General features: G+C 47.9%; 1 protein-coding gene across 1 annotated transcript in view; it reads right to left on the reverse strand.

The window, feature by feature from the left end:
* Positions 1-1,089: 1,089 nt before the first annotated feature.
* Positions 1,090-23,918, reverse strand: part of LOC149436184 (nesprin-3-like) — a 106,490-nt gene continuing 83,661 nt past the window's right edge. The window contains exons 7-15 of the mRNA XM_089661916.1: positions 20,597-20,733; positions 17,828-18,005; positions 16,462-16,644; positions 14,023-14,166; positions 11,860-11,994; positions 8,263-8,412; positions 5,855-6,027; positions 4,422-4,487; positions 1,090-1,890 (exon numbers count right to left, since the gene is read on the reverse strand). Of these exons, the coding sequence (XP_089518042.1) occupies positions 1,818-1,890; positions 4,422-4,487; positions 5,855-6,027; positions 8,263-8,412; positions 11,860-11,994; positions 14,023-14,166; positions 16,462-16,644; positions 17,828-18,005; positions 20,597-20,733 (1,239 nt within the window). The 3' untranslated portion in view covers positions 1,090-1,817. The remainder of the gene's footprint in view (positions 1,891-4,421; positions 4,488-5,854; positions 6,028-8,262; positions 8,413-11,859; positions 11,995-14,022; positions 14,167-16,461; positions 16,645-17,827; positions 18,006-20,596; positions 20,734-23,918) is intronic.

Here is a 23,918-nt window from a genome sequence, read left to right on the forward strand (position 1 = left end):
ATATATATATATATTGAATACGGCCAAAATTGTAGCATTTCCAATATATGTCAATATATTTGGGAAGAATATTTTTAGAATATATTTCAAATATATTTTCTTCCAGTGGGAGGCTGTCTCATATCACGTTCTGTGTGATCTCCCTCTTCCAGCGCAGCAGGACCCTCAAACGTGTAGTGATGTTTTCTATTAGAAGTTATGTTTTCGGGCGGAGAGGGAGGAGCCTGTACAGCTGTGCAAGACTGAGAGGGAGGAGTCAGTACACCTGTGAAAGACTGGAGGGGAGGAGCCGGTACACCTGTGCAAGACTGGAGGGGAGGAGCCGGTACACCTGTGCAAGATTGAAGGGGAGGGAGCAAATACACCTGTGTAAGACTGAAGGGGAGGAGCAAATACACCAGTGCAAGACTGAAGGGGAGGAGCCGGTACACCTGTGCAAGACTGAAGGGGAGGAGTCTGTACAACTGTGCAAGACTGAAGGGGAGGAGCTGGTATACCTGTGCAAGACTGAAGGGGAGCAGCAGCTACATCTGTGCAGGACTGAAGGGGAGGAGACAGTAAACCTGTGCAAGACTGAAAGGGAGGAGCCAGTACACCTGTGCAAGTCTGAGGGGGAGGAGACAGTAAACCTGTGCAAGACTGAAGGGGAGGAGCAGGTTCACCTGTGCCAGACTGAAGGGGAGGAGCCGGTACACATGCGCAAGACTGAAGGGGAGGAGCCTGTACACCTGTGCAAGACTCAAGGGGAGGAGCCAGTACACCTGTGCAAGACTCAAGGGGAGGAGCTGATACACCTGTGCAAAACTAAAGGGGAGGAGCCAGTACACCTGTGCAAGTCTGAGGGGGAGGAGACAGTAAACCTGTGCAAGACTGAAGGGGAGGAGCAGGTTCACCTGTGCCAGACTGAAGGGGAGGAGCCGGTACACATGCGCAAGACTGAAGGGGAGGAGCCTGTACACCTGTGCAAGACTCAAGGGGAGGAGCCAGTACACCTGTGCAAGACTCAAGGGGAGGAGCTGATACACCTGTGCAAAACTAAAGGGGAGGAGCCAGTACACCTGTGCAAGTCTGAGGGGGAGGAGACAGTAAACCTGTGCAAGACTGAAGGGGAGGAGCAGGTTCACCTGTGCCAGACTGAAGGGGAGGAGCCGGTACACATGCGCAAGACTGAAGGGGAGGAGCCTGTACACCTGTGCAAGACTCAAGGGGAGGAGCCAGTACACCTGTGCAAGACTCAAGGGGAGGAGCTGATACACCTGTGCAAAACTAAAGGGGAGGAGTCGGTACACCTGTGCAAGACTGGAGGGGAGGAGCCAGTACACCTGTGACAGACTGAAGGGGAGGAGCTAGTACTCCTGTGCAAGACTAAATGGGAGGGGCCAGTACACCTGTACAAGTCTGAAGGGGAGGAGCCAGTAAACCTGTGCAAATCTGAGAGGAAGGAGCTGATACACCTGTGCAAGTCAGAAGGGGAGGAGCCGGTACAATGGTGCAAGACTGATGGGGAGGAGCTGGTACACCTGTGCAAGACTGAAGGGGAGGAGCTGGTACACCTGTGCAAGACTGAAGGGGAGGAGCTGGCACTGTGCAAGTCTGAAGGGGAGGAGCCTGTACAACAGTGTAAGACTGAAGGGAGGAGCCGGTACACCTGTGCAAGACTGAAGGGGAGGAGCTGGTACAACAGTGTAAGACTGAAGGGGAGGAGCTGGCACACCTGTGCAAGACTGAAGGGGAGGAGCTGGCACACCTGTGCAAGACTGAAGGGGAGGAGCTGGCACACCTGTGCAAGACTGAAGGGGGGCGGAGGGAGGATTTAATTACAGTACTAACTTGGGGTTCCCGATCTCCGGAGTCTGGGAGGGGCTCTCTGCGTCTTCATCAGTTAGAAAGCTGCACAAAAGAAAATAAAATAAAGTGTACCTGTGAGCTATACAACAAGAACAGCCATACAACATGATAACGCGCTCCCTTGTCTCCTCCTCCCATGCCCATCTCCAGGACTTCTCCAGAGCCTCTGCCATCCTCTGGAACTCTCTACCCCAATCTATCCGACTGTCACCCACTCAGTCCACTTTTAGGTGATCTCTTCAGGGAGTCCTATCCAGCTAAGAACGGAATCTTCTATTTTTTACATCAGTTCGTCCCCCACAGTTATTACCTTTTGTTCCACCAGCCCCTCCCTATTAGATTGTAAGCTCCAAGGATCAGGGCCCTCCTAACCCTCTTGCATTGCACTGTATTGTCTCCCTTTTATACTGTAAAGCGCTGAGAAAACTGTTGCGTCATATAAATCCTGTATAATATAAATCCTGTATGATATAAATCCTGGATAATATAAATCCTGGATAATAATAGTTCCTGGATAATATAAATCCTGGATAATATAAATCCTGGATAATATAAATCCTGTATGATATAAATCCTGGATAATAATAGCTCCTGGATAATAATAGCTCCTGGATAATAATAGCTCCTGGATAATAATAGCTCCTGTATAATATAAATCCTGGATAATATAAATCCGGTATAATATAAATCCTGTATAATATAAATCCTGTATAATATAAATCCTGGATAATATAAATCCTGGATAATATAAATCCTGGATAATATAAATCCTGTATGATATAAATCCTGTATATTATAAATCCTGGATAATATAAATCCTGGATAATATAAATCCTGGATAATATAAATTCTGGATAATATAAATCCTGGATAATATAAATCCTGGATAATATAAATCCTGGATAATATAAATCCTGGATAATATAAATCCTGGATAATATAAATTCTGGATAATATAAATTCTGGATAATATAAATCCTGTATAATATAAATCCGGTATAATATAAATCCTGAATAATATAAATCCTGGATAATATAAATCCTGTATAATATAAATCCTGGATAATATAAATCCTGTATAATATAAATCCTGGATAATATAAATCCTGGATAATATAAATCCTGGATAATATAAATTCTGGATAATATAAATCCTGGATAATATAAATCCTGGATAATATAAATCCTGGATAATATAAATCCTGGATAATATAAATTCTGGATAATATAAATTCTGGATAATATAAATCCTGTATAATATAAATCCGGTATAATATAAATCCTGAATAATATAAATCCTGGATAATATAAATCCTGTATAATATAAATCCTGGATAATATAAATCCTGTATAATATAAATCCTGGATAATATAAATCCTGGATAATATAAATCCTGGATAATATAAATTCTGGATAATATAAATCCTGGATAATATAAATCCTGGATAATATAAATCCTGTATGATATAAATCCGGTATAATATTAGCTCCTGTATAATATAAATCCTGTATGATATAAATCCTGGATAATATAAATCCTGTATGATATAAATCCTGGATAATAATAGCTCCTGTATAATATAAATCCTGGATAATATAAATCCTGGATAATAATAGATCCTGTGTGATAATGACAGTTTGTGGTAATCAACATATCGCTGAATCAAGGAGAACTTCTGTCTCTATTCTCTCTTTTATGTTCAGGACTAAAACTGAAATAATGTAAAAATGTTTTTGTTTCTTTTATATATATATTTTAGTTACGTAAATCTACCATATTACATATTTGCCAATACCAGCCAGCAGGGGTCACTGCAGACTCAATTTCATATGTTTATCAGGTTACACATAAAGTGGAAATCAATGTGGTTCGGTTCACTGTAAGTATGTATATACCATATGTGTGGAATCCCCATAGAGGCTGGAAATTGCTGCTACTACACCACTACTACAGGGATCTCCGCTAGCTTCCGAGTATATACCTTTGAGATCCCCACGTAAATGACGTAAATTTCATTTGGGTGCAGCATTGCATGACAGTGCAATTGTCAGTTAAAGTCACGCTGTGGCGTAACGCAAAAAATGGCCTGGTCGGGAAGGTGGGGGGGGGGGGTAAATCCTCTGGAGGGGTTAATAGATCATCACTTTGGGATCTCTGAATGTGGCGCCCTTTCTGCACGGTTGGACTATTTCCCAGGGTTCCCCCTTTTCTGGGTGCACTCTCTAGTATTTGACCGAAGCAAATTGGCCAGATTTATGAGATGGTCCCTGACAACCCTGATATCAAACGCAGAAGCTCTGGCGCCTCTGATGCAGTCACTACTGAGACGATCATTTTCTACCCGGCTCAAGTGGCGCTTGTAGGAACACCTACAGCTCAAAGTTCGATTGATTTATGCAGAAATTAGCTGAAGATAAAGCATTTTATGGGGTCCAAACGGCTGGAGCTGGGGGCTCAGACCTCCCGCTATCAACAGGCCTGATATTGGAGGGCGACTATAATGCTTGCCTTTCATATGAAAGAGAGACATCAGTTTGGACCGGAGTGCCCCTTTGTCATAGAGGAACTTACTTAGACGTCTGGTTGACAATGACGGTTCTCGGGTTCCTCCTCTGACTCGCTCGCTCTTTCGTGGATCTGGGAGAAGAGACAGTTACATTGTGTTTATAAGCAGATGCAATTATAAAGTAGATCTCCAGTCTTTCCAACATTAGCAAATCAACAGAAAGACGTGTAACACCGTGTCTCATAGACATCAGGCACCGTATCTCATAGAGGCATCAGGCACCGTGTCTCTTAGAGGCATCAGGTACCCGCGTCTCTTAGAGGCATCAGGCACCGCGTCTCTTAGAGGCATCAGGCACCGCGTCTCTTAGAGGCATTAGGCAACGCGTCTCTTAGAGGCATCTGGCACCGTGTCTCATAGAGGCATCAGGCACCGTGTCTCTTAGAGGTATCAGGAACCGTGTCTCATAGAGGCATCAGGCACCGTGTCTCTTAGAGGTATCAGGAACCGTGTCTCATAGACATCAGGCACCATATCTCATAGAGGCATCTGGCACCGTGTCTCATAGAGGCATCTGGCACCCTGTCTCATAGAGGCATCTGGCACCGTATCTCATAGAGGCATCAGGCACCGTGTCCCACAGAGGCATCAGGCACCGTGTCTTAGTGTGTGCACATGTGCAGTGCAGACTGAAGCTCAGGTTCAGTGGTTCAGGTCAGTTTTACATCAGGTTCAGGACAGGATTTTATCCTGTTCACAACTAATGACATGTGAGGTTTAGAAACGGTTCCCACTGAAGTCAATAGCCTGTAATCTGCACCTGAACTGGATCGCACTGCTCATAACTTGTACAGGGTTCTATTTGAATCTGCACTGAATCTGCACTGCCAGTGAACCAGACATATGTGAACAAGCACCATAGCAAGCAATGTTATTTCACGCCATGGGGATAGGATGCGGTTCAAACTGCATTCAATTCGCATATATGTGAACCGGCTCCCAAAGAGGCATCAGGTACCCTGCCTCATAGAGGCATCAGGTACCGTGTCTCATAGAGGCATCAAGCGTCATGACCCATAGAGGCATCAAGCACTGTGTCTCAAAGAGGCATCAGGCACCGTGTCTCGTAGAGGCATCAGGCACCGTGTCTCATAGAGACATCAAGCACCATGTCCCATAGAGGCATGAGGCACCATGTCTCCTAGATGCAGTCTCCTAGATGCATCAGGCACTGTGTCCCATAGAGGCATCAGGCACTGTGCCTCTAGAGGCATCAGGTGCTAAGTCTCATAGAGGCGTCAGGCAATAAGTCTCATAGAGTCATTAGGCACCATGTCTCATAGAGGCATAAGGCACCATGTCTCATAGAGGCATCAGGCACTGTGTCTCATACAGACATTAGCCACTGCGCAAGATAGAGAGGTGTTAGGGATGCCATGACAAGAATGAGCCAGATGAGTACAGAGGAGGAAGTGCTGCTTCAATGACGGGTTCTCACCTGGATAACTGCTCATAGAGATGTCTGAGTGACTCCCAGGATTCAAGAAGCTGTTTTAGCTCAGTGTGGATGAGAGCGGCTCCCTCTGGAGAGGAGGTTTCAATCACCAGCTGACCCTGAGCCTCCACCTGATGGCGCTGTATATCCCTCTCTGAAAACTCAACCAATAATGCCTGTAAGGAATCCAGGGATAGAGCATGAGAGCGGTACAAGATGGCAGAATCCAGCAATTGTCATATGGCAAAGGATAATGTGCATAATGTGAATGGGGAGGTAAAGTCAGAGAAGAGGAGAGGATAGAGGGCAGAGGGGAGAGGGAGGAGAGAGGGGGGAGGATAGAGGAGAGAGGAGAGAGGGAAGAGGAGAGCAGAGAGAGGGGGGAGGAGGGAGGAGAGAGGAGGGAGAGGAGAGGAGAGAGAGAGAGGGAGGAGGAGAGAGGAGGGAGAGGAGAGGAGAGAGAGGGGAGGAGAGAGGAGAGGGAAGAAGAGAGCAGAGTGCGGAGAGAGGGGGGAAGAGAGAGGAGGGAGATGAGAGGAGAGAGGAGGGAGATGAGAGGAGAGAGGAGGGAGATGAGAGGAGAGAGGGGGGAGGAGAGAGGAGAGAGGGGGGAGGAGAGAGGAGAGAGGGGAGAGGAGAGAGGAGAGAGGGGAGAGGAGAGAGGGGGGAGGAGAAAGGAGAGAGGGGGGAGGAGAGAGGAGAGGGGGGGGGGGGAGAGAGGAGAGCGGAGAGCAGAGAGAGGGGGAGGAGAGAGGAGGGAGGAGAGAGGAGGGGAGAGGAGAGTGAGGAGAGGAGAGAAGAGAGGGAAGAGGAGAGCAGAGAGAGGGGGAGGAGAGAGGAGGGAGAGAGGAGGGAGAGGAGAGGGAGAGGAGAGGAGAGAGGAGAGAGGGGGGAGGAGAGAGGAGAGAGGGGTTGAGAGGAGAGTAGAGAGGAGAGAAAGACTCCCAATGTCTCCCCTGCCCTCCAATGCGACTAATTAAGCACAGATCGTATTCTAATCGCTGTTATCCCGGCCCATAATAGCTGAGGAAAGACAGACATGAGCCAAGAAGTGACACAATACATATTGCTTCCAGGGACATTGGTTGCAGGAGGTGGTTGGGGATGGTTGCAGGAGGTGGTTGGGGATGGTTGCAGGAGGTGGTTGGAGATGGTTGCCAGAGGTGGTAGGAGATGGTTGCAGGGGGTGGTTGGGGATAATTGCAGGAGGTGGTTGGTGATGGTTGCAGGGGGTGGTTGGGGATGGTTGCAGGGGGTGGTTGGGGATGGTTGCAGGGGGTGGTTGGTGATGGTTGCAGGGGGTGGTTGGGATGGTTGCAGGAGGTGGTTGGGGATGGTTGCAGGGGGTGGTTGGGGATGGTTGCAGGAGGTGGTTGGGGATGGTTGCAGGGGGTGGTTGGGGATGGTTGCAGGAGGTGGTTGGTGATGGTTGCAGGGGGTGGTTGAGGATGGTTGCAGGAGGTGGTTGGAGATGGTTGCAGGGGGTGGTTGGGGATGGTTGCAAGAGGTGGTTGGGGATGGTTGCAGAAGGTGGTTGGTGATGGTTGCAGGGGGTGGTTGGGGATGGTTGCAGGAGGTGGTTGGGGATGGTTGTAGGGGGTGGTTGGGGAATGGATGTTCTCTGATCACCTCCTGCTCCCATTGTGGGAGCCATGGGCTCCTCAGAGGGGCAGAAGAGCTTGGGATCTACCATGGGTGCTGCTGGACTAAGGGGGATCTGGGGAGGGGGGGGGGGTGTCACACCTTCAAAGGACATTTGGAATCACCGGTGGAATCGCTGCAATTCTGCCTGCAATTGAAAATGGCAGTACAACGCACAATGCGCGGTTGGGTGCCATTCATTCTTAATGGCACCCCAAAATCAAAGTATGATTTTGTAGAGATTGGCATGTGACAAAGTTGTGGTAAAATGCTCCTTTAAAAATTGTGAGAAGCTCATCTCCTAAAAAGGAGCAAGAGCTTCTTTTGGGTGACAAACCAGCATTGAAGTGAATGGGTTGCCCTATGTGGGACGCGTGGGAACGGGAGTTCCCACTACATGGAGTGTGAATGGGGCCTTTAAGTAATCAGGTAGCTCCAGAGCTGTCCAGATTCCTTCTTTAAAGGTCAATAGCAAGCCGTGAGCTCACCTAGCCCCTTGTATACGGCACCGTTTATAGACAACCATTGGTAGACAAAGGGTTGGTGGAAAATCCAGCTAAACTCAACCAAGTCCTTGGAGAGGATCATGATTATTGTCATTTGTTAATTTTTAGTTAAATGTATGGCCATCAGAAGGAAGGAAACTTGGAAGGCCGGATGGGAACAATGGAGAGATTGTTATATAGAGATAAAGGCAACACCCAATAATATCTGCACTGTATGGTAAACCCTCCCCCACCAAAGGGTCTCCCCAACATATGGACTGGTACCTCCACTTCCCTCTCCCCCCAGTCTCTGCCGCTGTCCAGGCCGGCCTCCAGCTCCTGCCGGGTCTCCATCATCCAGCGCTGCAGATCCAGGAGGCCGTTGTTGAACATCCAGTGGCAGTTGATGTATTCCTTCGTTTTCCGGATGTTGTTCTGGAAGAAAAAAAAAACAACATAAAATCCAACAAACACGTAAAAAAAGACCAACAAACGACATCATCGCTGCACACATGACATCCTCATCCTTCACATACCAGTCGAAGTCCTATGAACCTAAAATGGTTCCTTTCGGTGAGTCTGCATTCGTACTCAAAGGTTGACTGCCCGTTCAGGTCCAGGGGACTTGTTAGGGAAGATCTGTTTACCAGATCCTCTGCTCTATGGCGCTAGCATGGATCCCTGCAGCGCCTTCGTCCCCAGCAGTCTACGGTCAAGACCAATGTAGGGTCCATAGCTATGCATTGGAAATGATGATGCCCAGAAACTGTCCACTTCTGGACCATGGAGGGAGCACTACTTGCTGAGGGAGCGGTGAATAAAGGGGTACCACCAGACCTCTTGTACGGGGGCCCAGGTAGCTGGGTGAATCGGATGTGAGCAGGGAGGATGATCAGCATGGCTGGGGGGTAATTAGTGGAACCGATTCCCTGTATGTGTCTCTCTGCAGCAGCTGAAAGCCGGCTTCTTCTCCTCTCCCTCCTGCTGGCTTTCAGCTGCTGCAGAGAGAGCCATACAGGGGATTGGTTCCAGTAACTGCCCCCCCGCCGTACCCATCACCCTCCCTGTACACCATACATTTCTCCCTGCTGGCCAGGCCCCCCTGTGTGCCCCCACCCCCGCAGTACTGCCGGCTTCCCTCCTCTCCTTCCCACCAGCAGCTTCAAGCACACAATAGGATCCTTCAGGATGGAGAGTGGGGGAAGGCTCCGGTAAATGTCACATTTATCAGCCTCTTCCTTCCCTGAATGAACACAGTCAATGATCAATACCTATCACTCACTGTGCTCATTCATAACTGAAGCATTATAAACTGTACTTTTTTTTTGGGGGGTGGGGGGGGGCGCCTGTCAGGTTGGCTGTATGGGGCCCTGTAGTTTCAAAGAGCAGCCCTAACTGCAAGGGGTCCATTTTTGGGTTTGCAGGAGTTGGCCTTAAAAGCGGAAAGCAATAATTTATTTGGAACCAACATATTCTCTCACTAACGTTTCCTGTACGTGGTGTGCAGGGGCCGACTGACCATTCAAGCACTTGGACACTGCCAGAGGGCCGGGGGTCAGTAGGGGGCCTCATGAGATGCCCCTGGTACCTTTCATTGGCTTTTTCATAGGCTTTTTTGGGTGTGGGTGAGGATACAGAGGCCCCATGATTGCCTATTGCCCGGGGACCCCATGAGTTGTCAGTCCACCCCTGAGGCCGTACAGACTATGATGCCACTGGGACTGTTACTTCATTCTGCGACTTTGAACATGACGTGACTGTGCTATTCCACATCTTGCCAGAGGATGGTGCTGTTGTATGAGAACAAATCCTGGCAATGAAATCCCCGGCTGTGGATTGGCTGAACCCATTTCTGGATTTATGGGCATCATTCCATAAACAAGTAAACCCCTTATAGAGGCAGGACTATATACAGCAACACACAATCCTCCATATATACAAAATATATTACAACTTGAATCCAATAACTACACAATATAAATGGTATTTATTGTAGATATTTGCAGGGATTTTTTTCTCTCAGAGAATAGGGTTCAGGAACTCCCCTTTTCTGAGTCCCCCCTTGTCTCCGCCCCCTACCTACCTCACAGCCGCACCACCCACACAGAGGAATGCGGACACACGGGTGGGTGCCATTATTTTTAGTATTACAGTGGCAGACTTCAGCCGGGCCTGGACATGGGCTTTCTTGAGCAGAGGGACCTTGCGGGCACTGCAGGATTTCAGTCCTTGTCGGCGTAGTGTGTTACCAATTGTTTTCTTGGTGACTGTGGTCCCAGCTGCCTGGAGATCATTGACAAGATCCTCACGTGTAGTTCTGGGATGATTCCTCACTGTTCTCATGATCATTGACACTCCACGAGGTGAGATCTTGCATGGTGCACCAAACCTAGGGAGACTGACACTTGTTTTGTGTTTCTTCCATTTGTGAATGATTGCACCAACTGTTGTCACCTTCTCACCAAGCTGCTTGGCCATAGTTTGGTAGCCCAGTCCAGCCCAGTGTAGGTCTACCATCTTGTCCCTGACATCCTTGGACAGCTCTTTGGTCTTTGCCATGGTGGAGAGTTTGGAATCTGATGGTTTGATTGCTCCTGTGGACAGGTGTCTTTTATACAGGTAACACAATGAGATTAGCAGCACTCCCTTTAAGAGACTGCTTCTAATCTCAGCTTGTTACCTGTATGAAAGACACCTGGGAGCCAGAAATCCTGCTGAACGATAGGGGATCAAATCCTTCTTTCCCTCATGAACATGCAGATCAGTCATCATTTGTTAGACGCATTTCTGCTGAATTTGTTGTTGTATTCTGTCTCTCAGTGTTACACCGAACATTCCATTGTTAGACCGATCATTTCTGTGTGAGGGGCGAACATTCCATTGTTAGACCGATCATTTCTGTGTGAGGGGCGAACATTCCATTGTTAGACCGATCATTTCTGTGTGAGGGGCGAACATTCAAACTCAACCGGGGAGCAAATACGCATTTCCTTCACTATATATGAAGTACAGTATATTGTGGATAAATTCTTCAAGAGAAACTAATTCCTATTACATCACCCTTTGTTGGAGACAATAAATATCAACGTAAACTCCTCTATATATATATATATATATATATATATATATATATATATATATATATATATATATAAAATATATTATAACCCAAACAAAAAAAAAAAATCTTAGCACAAAAATACATAACATACATTTAAAAACCACTTAAAAAAAATTCCTGCCTGGTGTTAGTCACCTGATCTACGTATACTTCAATCATGGATGACAGCGTTCCTTCACACATTAATATCTTTTGACACACAATGATTATTATTGAGGATTATAGACGCGCCTTCCATGGATGAGCAACACCAAGAACTCTGACAGCATGAGGTGAGTCGGTGGTCATTAATTAGAATCATTTGTCAACAGATACGAAACGCACGCCGTATGAAAGAACTCCGTATGAAGGAACTCCGTATGAAAGAACATTCATCAGTGAAATATACAAATACTGTAGGTAGACAAAACAACGGTGACACAAGTCAGGGAGGAATTTTTTTTAGATTGTTTTAGATATGCTTTTGTGTTAAGATTTCATTTGGATTACATTTATAATATATTTCTATGTATATTGAGGAGTTTCTGGCAGTATATAGTGCCGGACATACATATCTCGAATAAAAGGTATATTTGTTTTAAATGATGTAACAGGAATTTGATTCTAACATAACACATTTAATTATAACATAATTAACCACAATATATATATGTGTGTGTGTATATATATAATGTATATGAATATACATTGTCAACAGGACCCCACCCCTTCCCTATCTACTGGCTGTTTGCAGCTATTATGTGTTTATTTCCAGGTTTTACCTCTAAAGACCTCTGTAATGTCAGGTAATCAGACAGGAGTTTGCTGGCTCGGTGGGCATGATTCGGACTGGCTTCCATCTTGGAGTTTAACTCTTTGATCGGAGAATGGAGCTTTGTTAATTCATCCAGGAGGACCTGCAGAGGAGCGAGGTAAGTCATTATCATAACGTCGGCTGGGTTGTGTACTATCTATTTCCCATCCCATGTTACTTTGTATCTCTCTATCTCCTGTCTTATCGATGTTTATAAACAATGTTACTTTGTATCTCCTGCCTGTTCAATGTTTATAAACAATGTTACTGTGTATCTCTCTATCCTCCATCTGATCGATGTTTATAAACAATGTTACTTTGTATCTCTCTAGCTCCTGTCTGATCGATGTTTATAAACAATGTTACTTTGTATCTCTCTAGCTCCTGTCTGTTCAATGTTTATAAACAATGTTACTGTGTATCTATCTCCCATCCGATCGAAGTTTATAAACAATGTTACTTTGTATCTCTTTATCTCCCGTCTGATCGATGTTTATAAACAATGTTACTTTGTATCTCTCTATCTCCCGTCTGATCGATGTTTATAAACAATGTTACTTTGTATCTCTCTATCTCCCGTCTGATCGATGTTTATAAACAATGTTACTTTGTATCTCTCTATCTCCTGTCTTATCGATGTTTATAAACAATGTTACTTTGTATCTCCTGCCTGTTCAATGTTTATAAACAATGTTACTGTGTATCTCTCTATCCTCCATCTGATCGATGTTTATAAACAATGTTACTTTGTATCTCTCTAGCTCCTGTCTGATCGATGTTTATAAACAATGTTACTTTGTATCTCTCTAGCTCCTGTCTGTTCAATGTTTATAAACAATGTTACTGTGTATCTATCTCCCATCCGATCGAAGTTTATAAACAATGTTACTTTGTATCTCTTTATCTCCCGTCTGATCGATGTTTATAAACAATGTTACTTTGTATCTCTCTATCTCCCGTCTGATCGATGTTTATAAACAATGTTACTTTGTATCTCTCTATCTCCCGTCTGATCGATGTTTATAAACAATGTTACTTTGTATCTCTCTATCTCCTGTCTTATCGATGTTTATAAACAATGTTACTTTGTATCTCCTGCCTGTTCAATGTTTATAAACAATGTTACTGTGTATCTCTCTATCCTCCATCTGATCGATGTTTATAAACAATGTTACTTTGTATCTCTCTAGCTCCTGTCTGATCGATGTTTATAAACAATGTTACTTTGTATCTCTCTAGCTCCTGTCTGTTCAATGTTTATAAACAATGTTACTGTGTATCTATCTCCCATCCGATCGAAGTTTATAAACAATGTTACTTTGTATCTCTTTATCTCCCGTCTGATCGATGTTTATAAACAATGTTACTTTGTATCTCTCTATCTCCCGTCTGATCGATGTTTATAAACAATGTTACTTTGTATCTCTCTATCTCCCGTCTGATCGATGTTTATAAACAATGTTACTTTGTATCTCTCTATCTCCTGTCTTATCGATGTTTATAAACAATGTTACTTTGTATCTCCTGCCTGTTCAATGTTTATAAACAATGTTACTGTGTATCTCTCTATCCTCCATCTGATCGATGTTTATAAACAATGTTACTTTGTATCTCTCTAGCTCCTGTCTGATCGATGTTTATAAACAATGTTACTTTGTATCTCTCTAGCTCCTGTCTGTTCAATGTTTATAAACAATGTTACTGTGTATCTATCTCCCATCCGATCGAAGTTTATAAACAATGTTACTTTGTATCTCTTTATCTCCCGTCTGATCGATGTTTATAAACAATGTTACTTTGTATCTCTTTATCTCCCGTCTGATCGATGTTTATAAACAATGTTACTTTGTATCTCTCTATCTCCCGTCTGATCGATGTTTATAAACAATGCAACTTTGTATCTCTCTATGTCCTGTCTGTTCAGTATTTATAAACAATGTTACTTTGTATTTACACACCAACACCCAGCAGCCATGATTTGCTGGAAGATACAAGGGGGTGAGTGGCAGAAGGCCAGGTCATGTGATCTGCGCTCTGTACTTCTATAAATGGTTGCGTGTCACATCCATAACTGACAAGAAAACCTCCAATCTCTACCCAACACCAATCCGCACACCCTCCCCCAACCAACCTGCAGCCGCTGTAGCTGAGCCTCTTTTCCGATGATGTCCGGCTGCATCTCGTTTTCTTTGACGCATTTGATTCGCAGCGCTGACAGCTTCTGATGCAACAACCTGAACGCAGAATCAAACTCTTCGCTCTGAGCCGCCAGATTCTGAAATAGAAAGTGAAGTGAATACATCTTCCTTCTCTGCTCTCCCGGAGTGCTCAGAGGAGCCCGAAGAGTTTTCTTCAGCTCCCATAGGGCCCATTCACACTCCCTTCCTTGTAAAAACGTGCTGGTTGTCGCAATGCGTGCTACGCGTGTCGGCGCCATGTGATGTCATTCATTCCGAGCGGCCCCCCGAGGCACCATGCTGTTGGACGGGCATTACCATGCATGATTTCCAGCCCATTGCGGTGCACTGGGCACCCCTTTTCTTCATCCCTTCTCTCCTTTTCATTCCTTTTACTATTTTTTCTTTACTGTTTATATTCTGCTCATTGTCTTGTGTTTTCATTACATTATAAATATTTACTCTCGCTCAGATTTGTGGGGGAAACACATCAGTCAGGAGGTCCCTGGTGGGTAGTCTGCAGGGGCGGACTGACCATTTGGAAACTCGGGCACTGCCCGAGGGCCCGGGGTCAGTAGGGGGCCCATGAGATGCCCCTGGTACCTTTTTCATAGGTTTTTTTGAGTTTGGGCAAGGACACAGGGGCCCCATGATCCCCTATTGCCCGGGGGCCCCATGAGTTGTCAGTCCGCCCCTGGTAGTCTGTTTTGTTTTTTTTTCCCAGAAAATAAAGTTTTCGGGTTTTTTTGCACTTTTAGTTTAGCGGTCATGTTGGAAAATTCGTGGAAAACTACCGATTTTCACGGCAATGATGGCCAAATCGTACGATCGTTTTAACGAAAAACCCACAAATGATCCAGAAGAAGGCAAAAAAAACCAGCAAAGTACGATCCAATCTGCTCCTGCTGGGGAAACAATTCCTTCCTGATCCCCCGAGAGGCAATCGGATATTCCCTGGATCAACTTTCCCTATAAATGTTATATCCAGTTATATTCTGTGTATCCAAGAAAGAATCCAGGACTTTCCTACAGCAATCCACTGAGCCGGCCACAACCACCTCTGGAGGGAGTCTATTTCTGGCCATACATGGGTCGAAGTTCGACCGATTTTTCGTCCGAAAATCGGACCTAAGAGTAATCGGCCGATTTTCGCTCTGTTAGCGGGTCAATGGCACCGGCCAATTTTCGTGGTTCCTCCCCATTTTAATGATCGGGCATGTTGGAAAATTTGTGAGAAACAACCGATTTTCGACTCAATGATGGTCAAATCGTACGATTGCATTTTTCTGAAAAGAATATGCGCGTGACCTGGAAGGAACAGAAGTTTTGGCTCTTATATGGGGTGAACTTTATGACTCGATCGGCCGATTTTTGTAATCGTTGGTGGTAACGTCGGTTTAACGAACGACCGATTTTTCATTTATCATTCGAAAAAACGCGAGGTTTTCGACCTGTCAATGGCCTGCATTAGGCTGGCCATACACTCAGTAGTGTATTTAGGTTTTGTGCTGCCCTAAGCAACACAAAAATTGGCTCCTCCCTGACATTGACCAACAACAGCCCAGCCCCCCCCCCACCCACACCCGAGAGAGCCTTCCACTACCACCTCCCCCATACACTGGCAACCCCCCCAACCCCTGCGAGAGAGAAGACACTCACCCAGGGGCGGACTGACCATTTGGAAACTCGGGCACTGCCCAAGGGCCCGGGGTCAGAAGGGGGCCCCATGAGATGCCCCTGGTACCTTTTTCATAGGCTTTTTTGAGTTTGGGCAAGGACACAGGGGCCCCATGATCCCCTATTGCCCGGGGGCCCCATGAGTTGTAGGTCCGCCTCTGCCTGGTGCCTTTCATTGGCTTTTGCATAGGCTTTTTTGGGTGTGGGCAAGGACACAGGGGCCCCATGATCCCCTATTGCCCGGGGGCCCCATGAGTTGCCAGTCCGCCCCTGCACTCACCTTCACAGCTCATCCCCGGGAACAAGAGTCAGGCTCTGCATACACCATCAAGCAGCCCCCAGAGCCTCTCTCAGATCCCGCCTGGTCCCCATGCTGCTTGTGTCCCTTCTTCTATCCCTTCTTTCAGGAGACCCTGAAAAATGCTGCTGCCCCCCTGAAAGTTGCCGTCCTAGGGAAATGCCTTGTGGTAAATACGCCCCTGCATACACTATACAATTTTCTGCCCAGTTTTCTTTAGATTTACCTTCAGCTATGTAGCGCAAGGGCCGGCCTAATTGGATACAACTGAAAGTGGTGTTTAGGTTTTACCTCCTATTATATGGTTTTTGGTAAAATCTAAAAATCTCAAGAAAATTGTATAATGTATGGGCAGCCTGAGGCTTGGAATCGGTGCGCTCTGCATGATATGACTAGGGACTCCGCCCTGACATCCTACCTGCAGCTGACTCTTCCTCTCCAAAAGATCGCGGTGTAGCGCCTCTCTCTCAGCGTCGGCGGCGGCGACATCTCTCAGCAGCAGTTTGGTTCTGTCGTCGCCCAGCACGCTGTGTATTCCATCCTTCTTTGCCTCCAGCGCTGACAGGCTCTCTTTAATCATCCGGCTTTCCTCCAGAAGCTTCTAAAAAAAAAAAAAAAAAAAAAAAAAGAAGAAGGAAATGAACACGGGTCAGCGGGTCAGTCAAAAGCATTTTTTTCACAACTTTAACCCCTTCATGCCGACGTCACACAAACACGCGGCCTCACAGAACTGGGCTTTTTTCTGTGGGGCCGCATATTTGCGCACCTGTCTTTCTGCTGGGAGCGCGCCGCACAGCGCACTCCCAGCACAAAGAGCAGGGTGTCACTGAGAGCCCTGGGTCCCGCTCTAATGATCGGGACCCAGGACTCCAGATTCCGGGTCACATGATTGCTGTGATAGCCCCTGATTGGCTATCACAATGATCAGTCACTGTACAGCCCGCCTCCATCACATCAGAGGTTTCCCATCACATCGGAGGTCCTCCATTACAACAGAGATTCCTCCATCACATCAGAGGTCCCCCATCACATCTGAGGTCCCCCATCACATCAGAAGTCCTCCATCACATCAGAGGTCCCCCCATCACATCAAAGGTCCCCCATCACAACAGAGATTCCCCCATCACATCAAAGGTCCCCCATCACAACAGAGATTCCCCCATCACATCAAAGGTCCCCCATCACAACAGAGATTCCCCCATCACATCAAAGGTCCCCCATCACAACAGAGATTCCCCCATCACAACAGAGGTCCCCCATCACATCAAAGTTCCCCCATCACATCAGAGGTCCCCCCATCACACCAGAGGTCCCCCATCACATCAGAGGTCCTCCCATCACATCAGAGGTCCTCCATCACATCAGAGGTCCTCCATCACATCAGAGGTCATCCTATCACATCACAGGTCCCCCTATCACATCACAGGTCCCTCATCACATCAGAGGTCCTCCCATCACATCAGAGGTCCTCCCATCACATCAGAGGTCCTCCCATCACATCAGAGGTCCTCCCATCACATCACAGGTCCCTCATCACATCAGAGGTCCCCCATCACATCAGAGGTCCCCCATCACATCAGAGGTCCCCCATCACATCAGAGGTCCCCCATCACATCAGAGGTCCCCCATCACATCAGAGGTCCTCCATCACATCAGAGGTATATATACATACAGGATACATTATATTATACATTGTATCTTTTTCTTCTTGCAGCAGAGAAAATTGTCAACAAACAAAAGCGTGTAAAGAAAATAAATACAAGCCAAAGGCATTCCTGACTCACCTCAATGCGGTGCAGGTCGTCTGGGTTACCAGACCCATTGTTGGCTGCCACGGCGGTGGAGTCCAGGACGCTCTCAGCGATTGGCTTCCAGTACAGGAATTCCCGCAGGGGGTTCTGGAACAACTGACGCAGCTCGGATTCTGTGTCAGTGCTGAGCTTGAACGCTTTACTTTTTGCCCTGAAGGAATAAAAAATTGTGAGAAAAACATCCCAACACCTTTAATTATCGTCTATTATTTATAATAATGATTCCACAACAGAAAACAGGATCAACTACCATGGAAGACTGCCCCTAGTGGACACAGTCCACAGCAGAAACAAAATTTAGAAAAAAGAAAGCGCATCTAGAGCCAAGTACAAAAATGTAATACATTGTATCTCACCAGTCCATATATACGGCGGCTGCATTCGTTTTATTTTTCTGGCTGTTTTAAAAATTATTTTTGCTTTATGATCCTGCTGGTAACACACTTTCTGTCCTGGGGTGACAACACTCACTCGCTGCACTCAGGGGCGTCCCTAGGGTTGGTGTCACCCGGTGCGATAACACTTGGTGACAACCCCTCCGACGATCCCCGCAGGATGGTTCTGATCTACGGATTGAGCATAATGGATCCGAGTCCAAATCCATTATGCTCCCCAATCCGCAGATCCGATCCATCCTGCGGGGATCGTCGGCTTTCTTTACAACTTACCTTTTTGTGGAGCGGGTTCGGTGTCACCCCGTATAGGTTGCATGCACTCAGGGGCGTCCCTAGGGTTGGTGTCACCCGGTACGATAACACTTGGTGACACCCCCTCCGACGATCCCCGCAGGATGGATCGGATCTGCGGATTGAGCATAATGGATCCGAGTCCGATCCATTATGCTCCCCAATCCGCAGATCCGATCCATCCTGCGGGGATCGTCGGCTTTCTTTACAACTTACCTTTTTGTGGAGCGGGTTCGGTGTCACCCCGTATAGGTTGCATGCACTCAGGGGCGTCCCTAGGGTTAGTGTCACCCGGTGCGATAACACCCCCTCACTTGGTGACACCCCCTCCGACGATCTCCGCAGGATGGTACCGATCTGTGGATTGAGCATAATGGATCTGAGTCCGATCCATTATGCTCCCCAATCCGCAGATCCGATCAGAATCCGTCGGCATGGAACCTATACGGGGTGACACCAGACCCGCTCCGATGATCTCCAGATTGGGGAGCATAATGGATCGGCTCAATCCGCAGATCCGATCCATCCTGCGGTGATCGTCGGCATGCAACCTATACGGGGTGACACCGGACCCGCTCCACGAAAAGGTAAGCTGTAAAGAAAGCCGACGATCCCCGCAGGATGGATTGGATCTGCGGATTAGGGAGCATAATGGATCGGACTATGATCAATTATGCTCAATCCACAGATCGGATCCATCCTGCGGGGATCGTCCGCTTTCTTTAAAACTTACCTTTTCATGGAGCGGGTCCGGTGTCACCCCGTGCGGTAGGTGTCACCCGGTACGGCGCGCACCCCCCCGCACCTGCCTAGGGACGCCACTGGCTGCACTGTATCTATGGAGGAGCAGATTTGTCACCCTAAGACACAAAGAGTAAGGCCGGCCATACATGGTTCAAATTCCAAACTATTTTCGTACGAAAATCGGACCTAAGAATAATCGGACGATTTTCGCTCTGTTAGTGAGGCGATGGCACCGGACGATTTTTGTGGTTCCTCCCCATTTCGGTGATCAGGCTTGTTGGAAAATTTGTGAGAAACAACCGATTTTCGACTCAATGCCGGTCAAATCGTACGATCGCGTTTTTCCGAAAAGAATAGGTGCATGAGCCGTGACCTGGAGCGGACTGACAACTCATGGGGCCCCCAGGCAATAGGGGATCATGGGGCCCCTGTGTCCTTGCCCAAACTCAAAAAAGCCTATGAAAAAGGTACCAGGGGCATCTCATGGGGCGCCCTACTGACCCCGGACCCTCGGGCAGTGCCTGAGTTTCCAAATGGTCAGTCCGCCCCTGGCTGTGACCTGGAAGGATCAGAAGTTTTGGCTGTTATATGGGGGGACCTAAGAATAATGGGACGATTTTCGCTCTGTTAGTGGGGCAATGGCATCGGCCGATTTTTGTGGCTCCTCCCCATTTCGTTTATCGGGCATGCTGGAAAATGTGTGAAAAACGACCGATTTTCAAAATCATTGGTGGCACCATCGGACTACAGAACGAACGACGTTTCGACTTTCGGACGAAAAATCGTTCGGAATTCGAACCATGTATGGCCTGCATTATAGGATGTTAGACACCAACCCCACCCATCTTCTCATCTCCATAACATGGGGAGGTGTTCTGTAGTTCAGAGAGTGAGAGCTTGAAACAGATTCAAGGGATAAGAGTGAAGCGGCGGCTGAACGCACAGTAAGTATTCTGGCAGGATCAACAATTGTATTATTTATTTATTTATTTTAACAGATATAACAAAATGCTGTCAGTTGTGTCTTTAAGAGACAAAAAAAAAAAGCAAAAAAAGAGAAACGAATTGTTAGATTTTACATGCACTTTAATGGTTCCCCCCTCTTTGGACCTCAGCAATTGTTACAATTCTGCGGAGCCATTTGTTTGGCGATTTATTTGTCATTATTTAAGGTGACACATGTATTGTTTTTTGTGACACTTTTTATTTTTAAATCATTTAAACAAAAAACACGGTTTCCTTTTTTTTGTTTTGACATCGATATCGTGGACAGAATTATAACAGACGTCCTTTCCCATGAAAGTGCGCTTACCGTTGGTACTCACGCATGGCGGCAATGACGCTGTCAGACAGAGGTTGGATGTCCTTGGAAAATTTGAAGAGGTCCTTCAACTGCACTTTAACTCTTTCCGCCTTGGCCTCTAACCCCGCCAGGGCCGACTTGGTGACCTAGCAGGGAATAGGAGGTCAGTGTCATATCATTTGGTCATTTCAACGAGCCCATTGCCTGGCCTTATCCAGATTTGTTGGTTCCATCCAGGGGCGGACTGACAACTCATGGGGCCCCCGGGCAATAGGGGATCATGGGGCCCCTGTGTCCTTGCCCAAACTCAAAAAAGCCTATGAAAAAGGTACCGGGGGCAACTTATGGGGCCCCCTACTGACCCCGGGCCCTCGGGCAGTGCCCGAGTTGCCAAATGGTCAGTCCGCCCCTGGTTCCATCCCTTCCCCCATGTCCCTTTAATCACCTCCCATCTGGCCATTGTATATAAACGGCTGGACGGTGGCAGTGCAGGGTCTGGTGGCCGTTTATAAATGGCCTCCCCGCCCCCTGCTTCTGTGCGCTCCCTGGGAGTGCACAGCACCGCGATCCAGTGCCCGCTGTGTCCTCCGGACACAGTGGAACAACGATCATCGTACGGGACCTCTGTGCGAGGTCCCGATCATGTGAACACTGATTGGCCAATCAGTGATCACATGAATAGTATTAAGCAAGATGTCACTTCTGACATGATTGCTTACTACGTGTGAAATCTGTGAATGATCACAGAGGTCACATGGTACAGGGCTATTCACAACAGCCTTGTACCATGTGACAAGCTGTGACCAATCACAGCTCACACAGTAGTTCTCAATGGCTGCAGGAATGCAGCCAGAGAGAAGGAGAAATGATTGCTTTTACAGCCTTTATGGGTGTAAAAGCAATCAGTGTAAAAAAAAAAAAAAAATCTTCATCATCCCTGGAAGGGGGGGAAGTGTCCAGACTGGAAGGGGGGGAAGTGTCCGGACTGGAAGGGGGTGAAAGTGTCCAGACTGGAAGGGGGTGAAAGTGTCCAGACTGGAAGGGGGTGAAAGTGTCCAGACTGGAAGGGGGTGAAAGTGTCCAGACTGGAAGGGGGTGAAAGTGTCCAGACTGGAAGGGGGTGAAAGTGTCCGGACTGGAAGGGGGTGAAAGTGTCCGGACTGGAAGGGGGTGAAAGTGTCCGGACTGGAAGGGGGTGAAAGTGTCCGGACTGGAAGGGGGTGAAAGTGTCCGGACTGGAAGGGGGTGAAAGTGTCCGGACTGGAAGGGGGTGAAAGTGTCCAGACTGGAAGGGGGTGAAAGTGTCCAGACTGGAAGGGGGTGAAAGTGTCCAGACTGGAAGGGGGTGAAAGTGTCCAGACTGGAAGTGGGGGAAAGTGTCCAGACTGGAAGTGGGGGAAAGTGTCCGGACTGGAAGGGGTGAAAGTGTCCGGACTGGAAGGGGGTGAAAGTGTCCGGACTGGAAGGGGGTGAAAGTGTCCGGACTGGAAGGGGGTGAAAGTGTCCAGACTGGAAGGGGGTGAAAGTGTCCAGACTGGAAGGGGGTGAAAGTGTCCAGACTGGAAGGGGGTGAAAGTGTCCAGACTGGAAGGGGGTGAAAGTGTCCAGACTGGAAGGGGGTGAAAGTGTCCAGACTGGAAGTGGGGGAAAGTGTCCAGACTGGAAGTGGGGGAAAGTGTCCGGACTGGAAGGGGGTGAAAGTGTCCGGACTGGAAGGGGGTGAAAGTGTCCGGACTGGAAGGGGGTGAAAGTGTCCGGACTGGAAGGGGGTGAAAGTGTCCGGACTGGAAGGGGGTGAAAGTGTCCGGACTGGAAGGGGGTGAAAGTGTCCGGACTGGAAGGGGGTGAAAGTGTCCGGACTGGAAGGGGGTGAAAGTGTCCGGACTGGAAGGGGGTGAAAGTGTCCGGACTGGAAGGGGGTGAAAGTGTCCAGACTGGAAGTGGGGGAAAGTGTCCGGACTGGAAGGGGGTGAAAGTGTCCGGACTGGAAGGGGGTGAAAATGTTCTCAACACCCAGAGGGCGGGAAGGATTGGCAGTCATATGACCACTGTGATTGACTGTCACAGTGGTCGCAAGCAGGGGCGGACTAACCATTTGGAAACTCAGGCACTGCCCGAGGGCCCGGGGTCAGTAGGGGGCCCCATGAGATGCCCCTGGTACCTTTTTTATAGGCTTTTTTGAGTTTGGGCAAGGACACAGGGGACCCATGATCTCCTATTGCCCTGGGGCCCCATGAGTTGTCAGTCCGCCCCTGGTCGCATGACCGGGATCCGGGCCAGCCAGCTACCAATCAATAGCAGGGACCAAGAGCTGTCTCAGTGCCGGGAGTGCGCAGTGAGCGCGCTCTCGGCACAGGAGCATCGGCCGCCCAGCAACGCATGTCTGCGATGTGTGTTACAGCTCATCCACATATATGTGTCATGCAGACATCAGCAGGATAAAGACATCCTGACCTGGAGCAAGCATGGAGATCCAAGTACTGTCCTCACAACACTTCTTCTGAAGTGCAAACTCTCCAATCAGGGCGGAAGAGAAAAGCCAGGCAGCCGGCATTGTCAGAATGGGGTCAGCAATAGCAGTCTACGTATTTCTCTCTGCATGAGATTCCTCAACCACTTCAGTACCGGGACCTTCACCCCCTTCATGCCCAGGACAATTTTCAGCTGTCAGCGCTGTTACACTATGAATGACAATTGTGCGGTCATGCAACATTGTACCCAAATGATATCTTTTATAATTTTTTTTGAGACAGATAAAGCTTTTTTTTTGGTGGTACTTAAAGTGATCCTAAACCCCGCGTTCACTATATCCTCTCCCCCCGGACCCCGCATTCACTATATCCGCTCTCCCCGGACCCAGCGTTCACTATATCCTCTCTCCCCCGGACCCCGCGTTCACTATGTCCTCTCTCCCCCGGACCCCGCGTTCACTATGTCCTCTCTCCCCCGGACCCCGCGTTCACTATGTCCTCTCTCCCCCGGACCCCGCGTTCACTATGTCCTCTCTCCCCCGGACCCCGCGTTCACTATGTCCTCTCTCCCCCGGACCCCGCGTTCACTATGTCCTCTCTCCCCCGGACCCCGCGTTCACTATATCCGCTCCCCCCGGACCCCGCGTTCACTATATCCGCTCCCCCCGGACCCAGCGTTCACTATATCCTCTCTCCCCCGTACCCCGCGTTCACTATGTCCTCTCTCCCCCGGACCCCGCGTTCACTATGTCCTCTCTCCCCCGGACCCCGCGTTCACTATGTCCTCTCTCCCCCGGACCCCGCGTTCACTATGTCCTCTCTCCCCCGGACCCCGCGTTCACTATGTCCTCTCTCCCCCG

The sequence above is a fragment of the Staurois parvus genome, unplaced genomic scaffold (assembly GCF_062004578.1).
Source record: "Staurois parvus isolate SC_StPar_1 unplaced genomic scaffold, SC_StPar_1.0 ptg001405l, whole genome shotgun sequence".
Lineage (NCBI taxonomy): Eukaryota > Metazoa > Chordata > Amphibia > Anura > Ranidae > Staurois > Staurois parvus.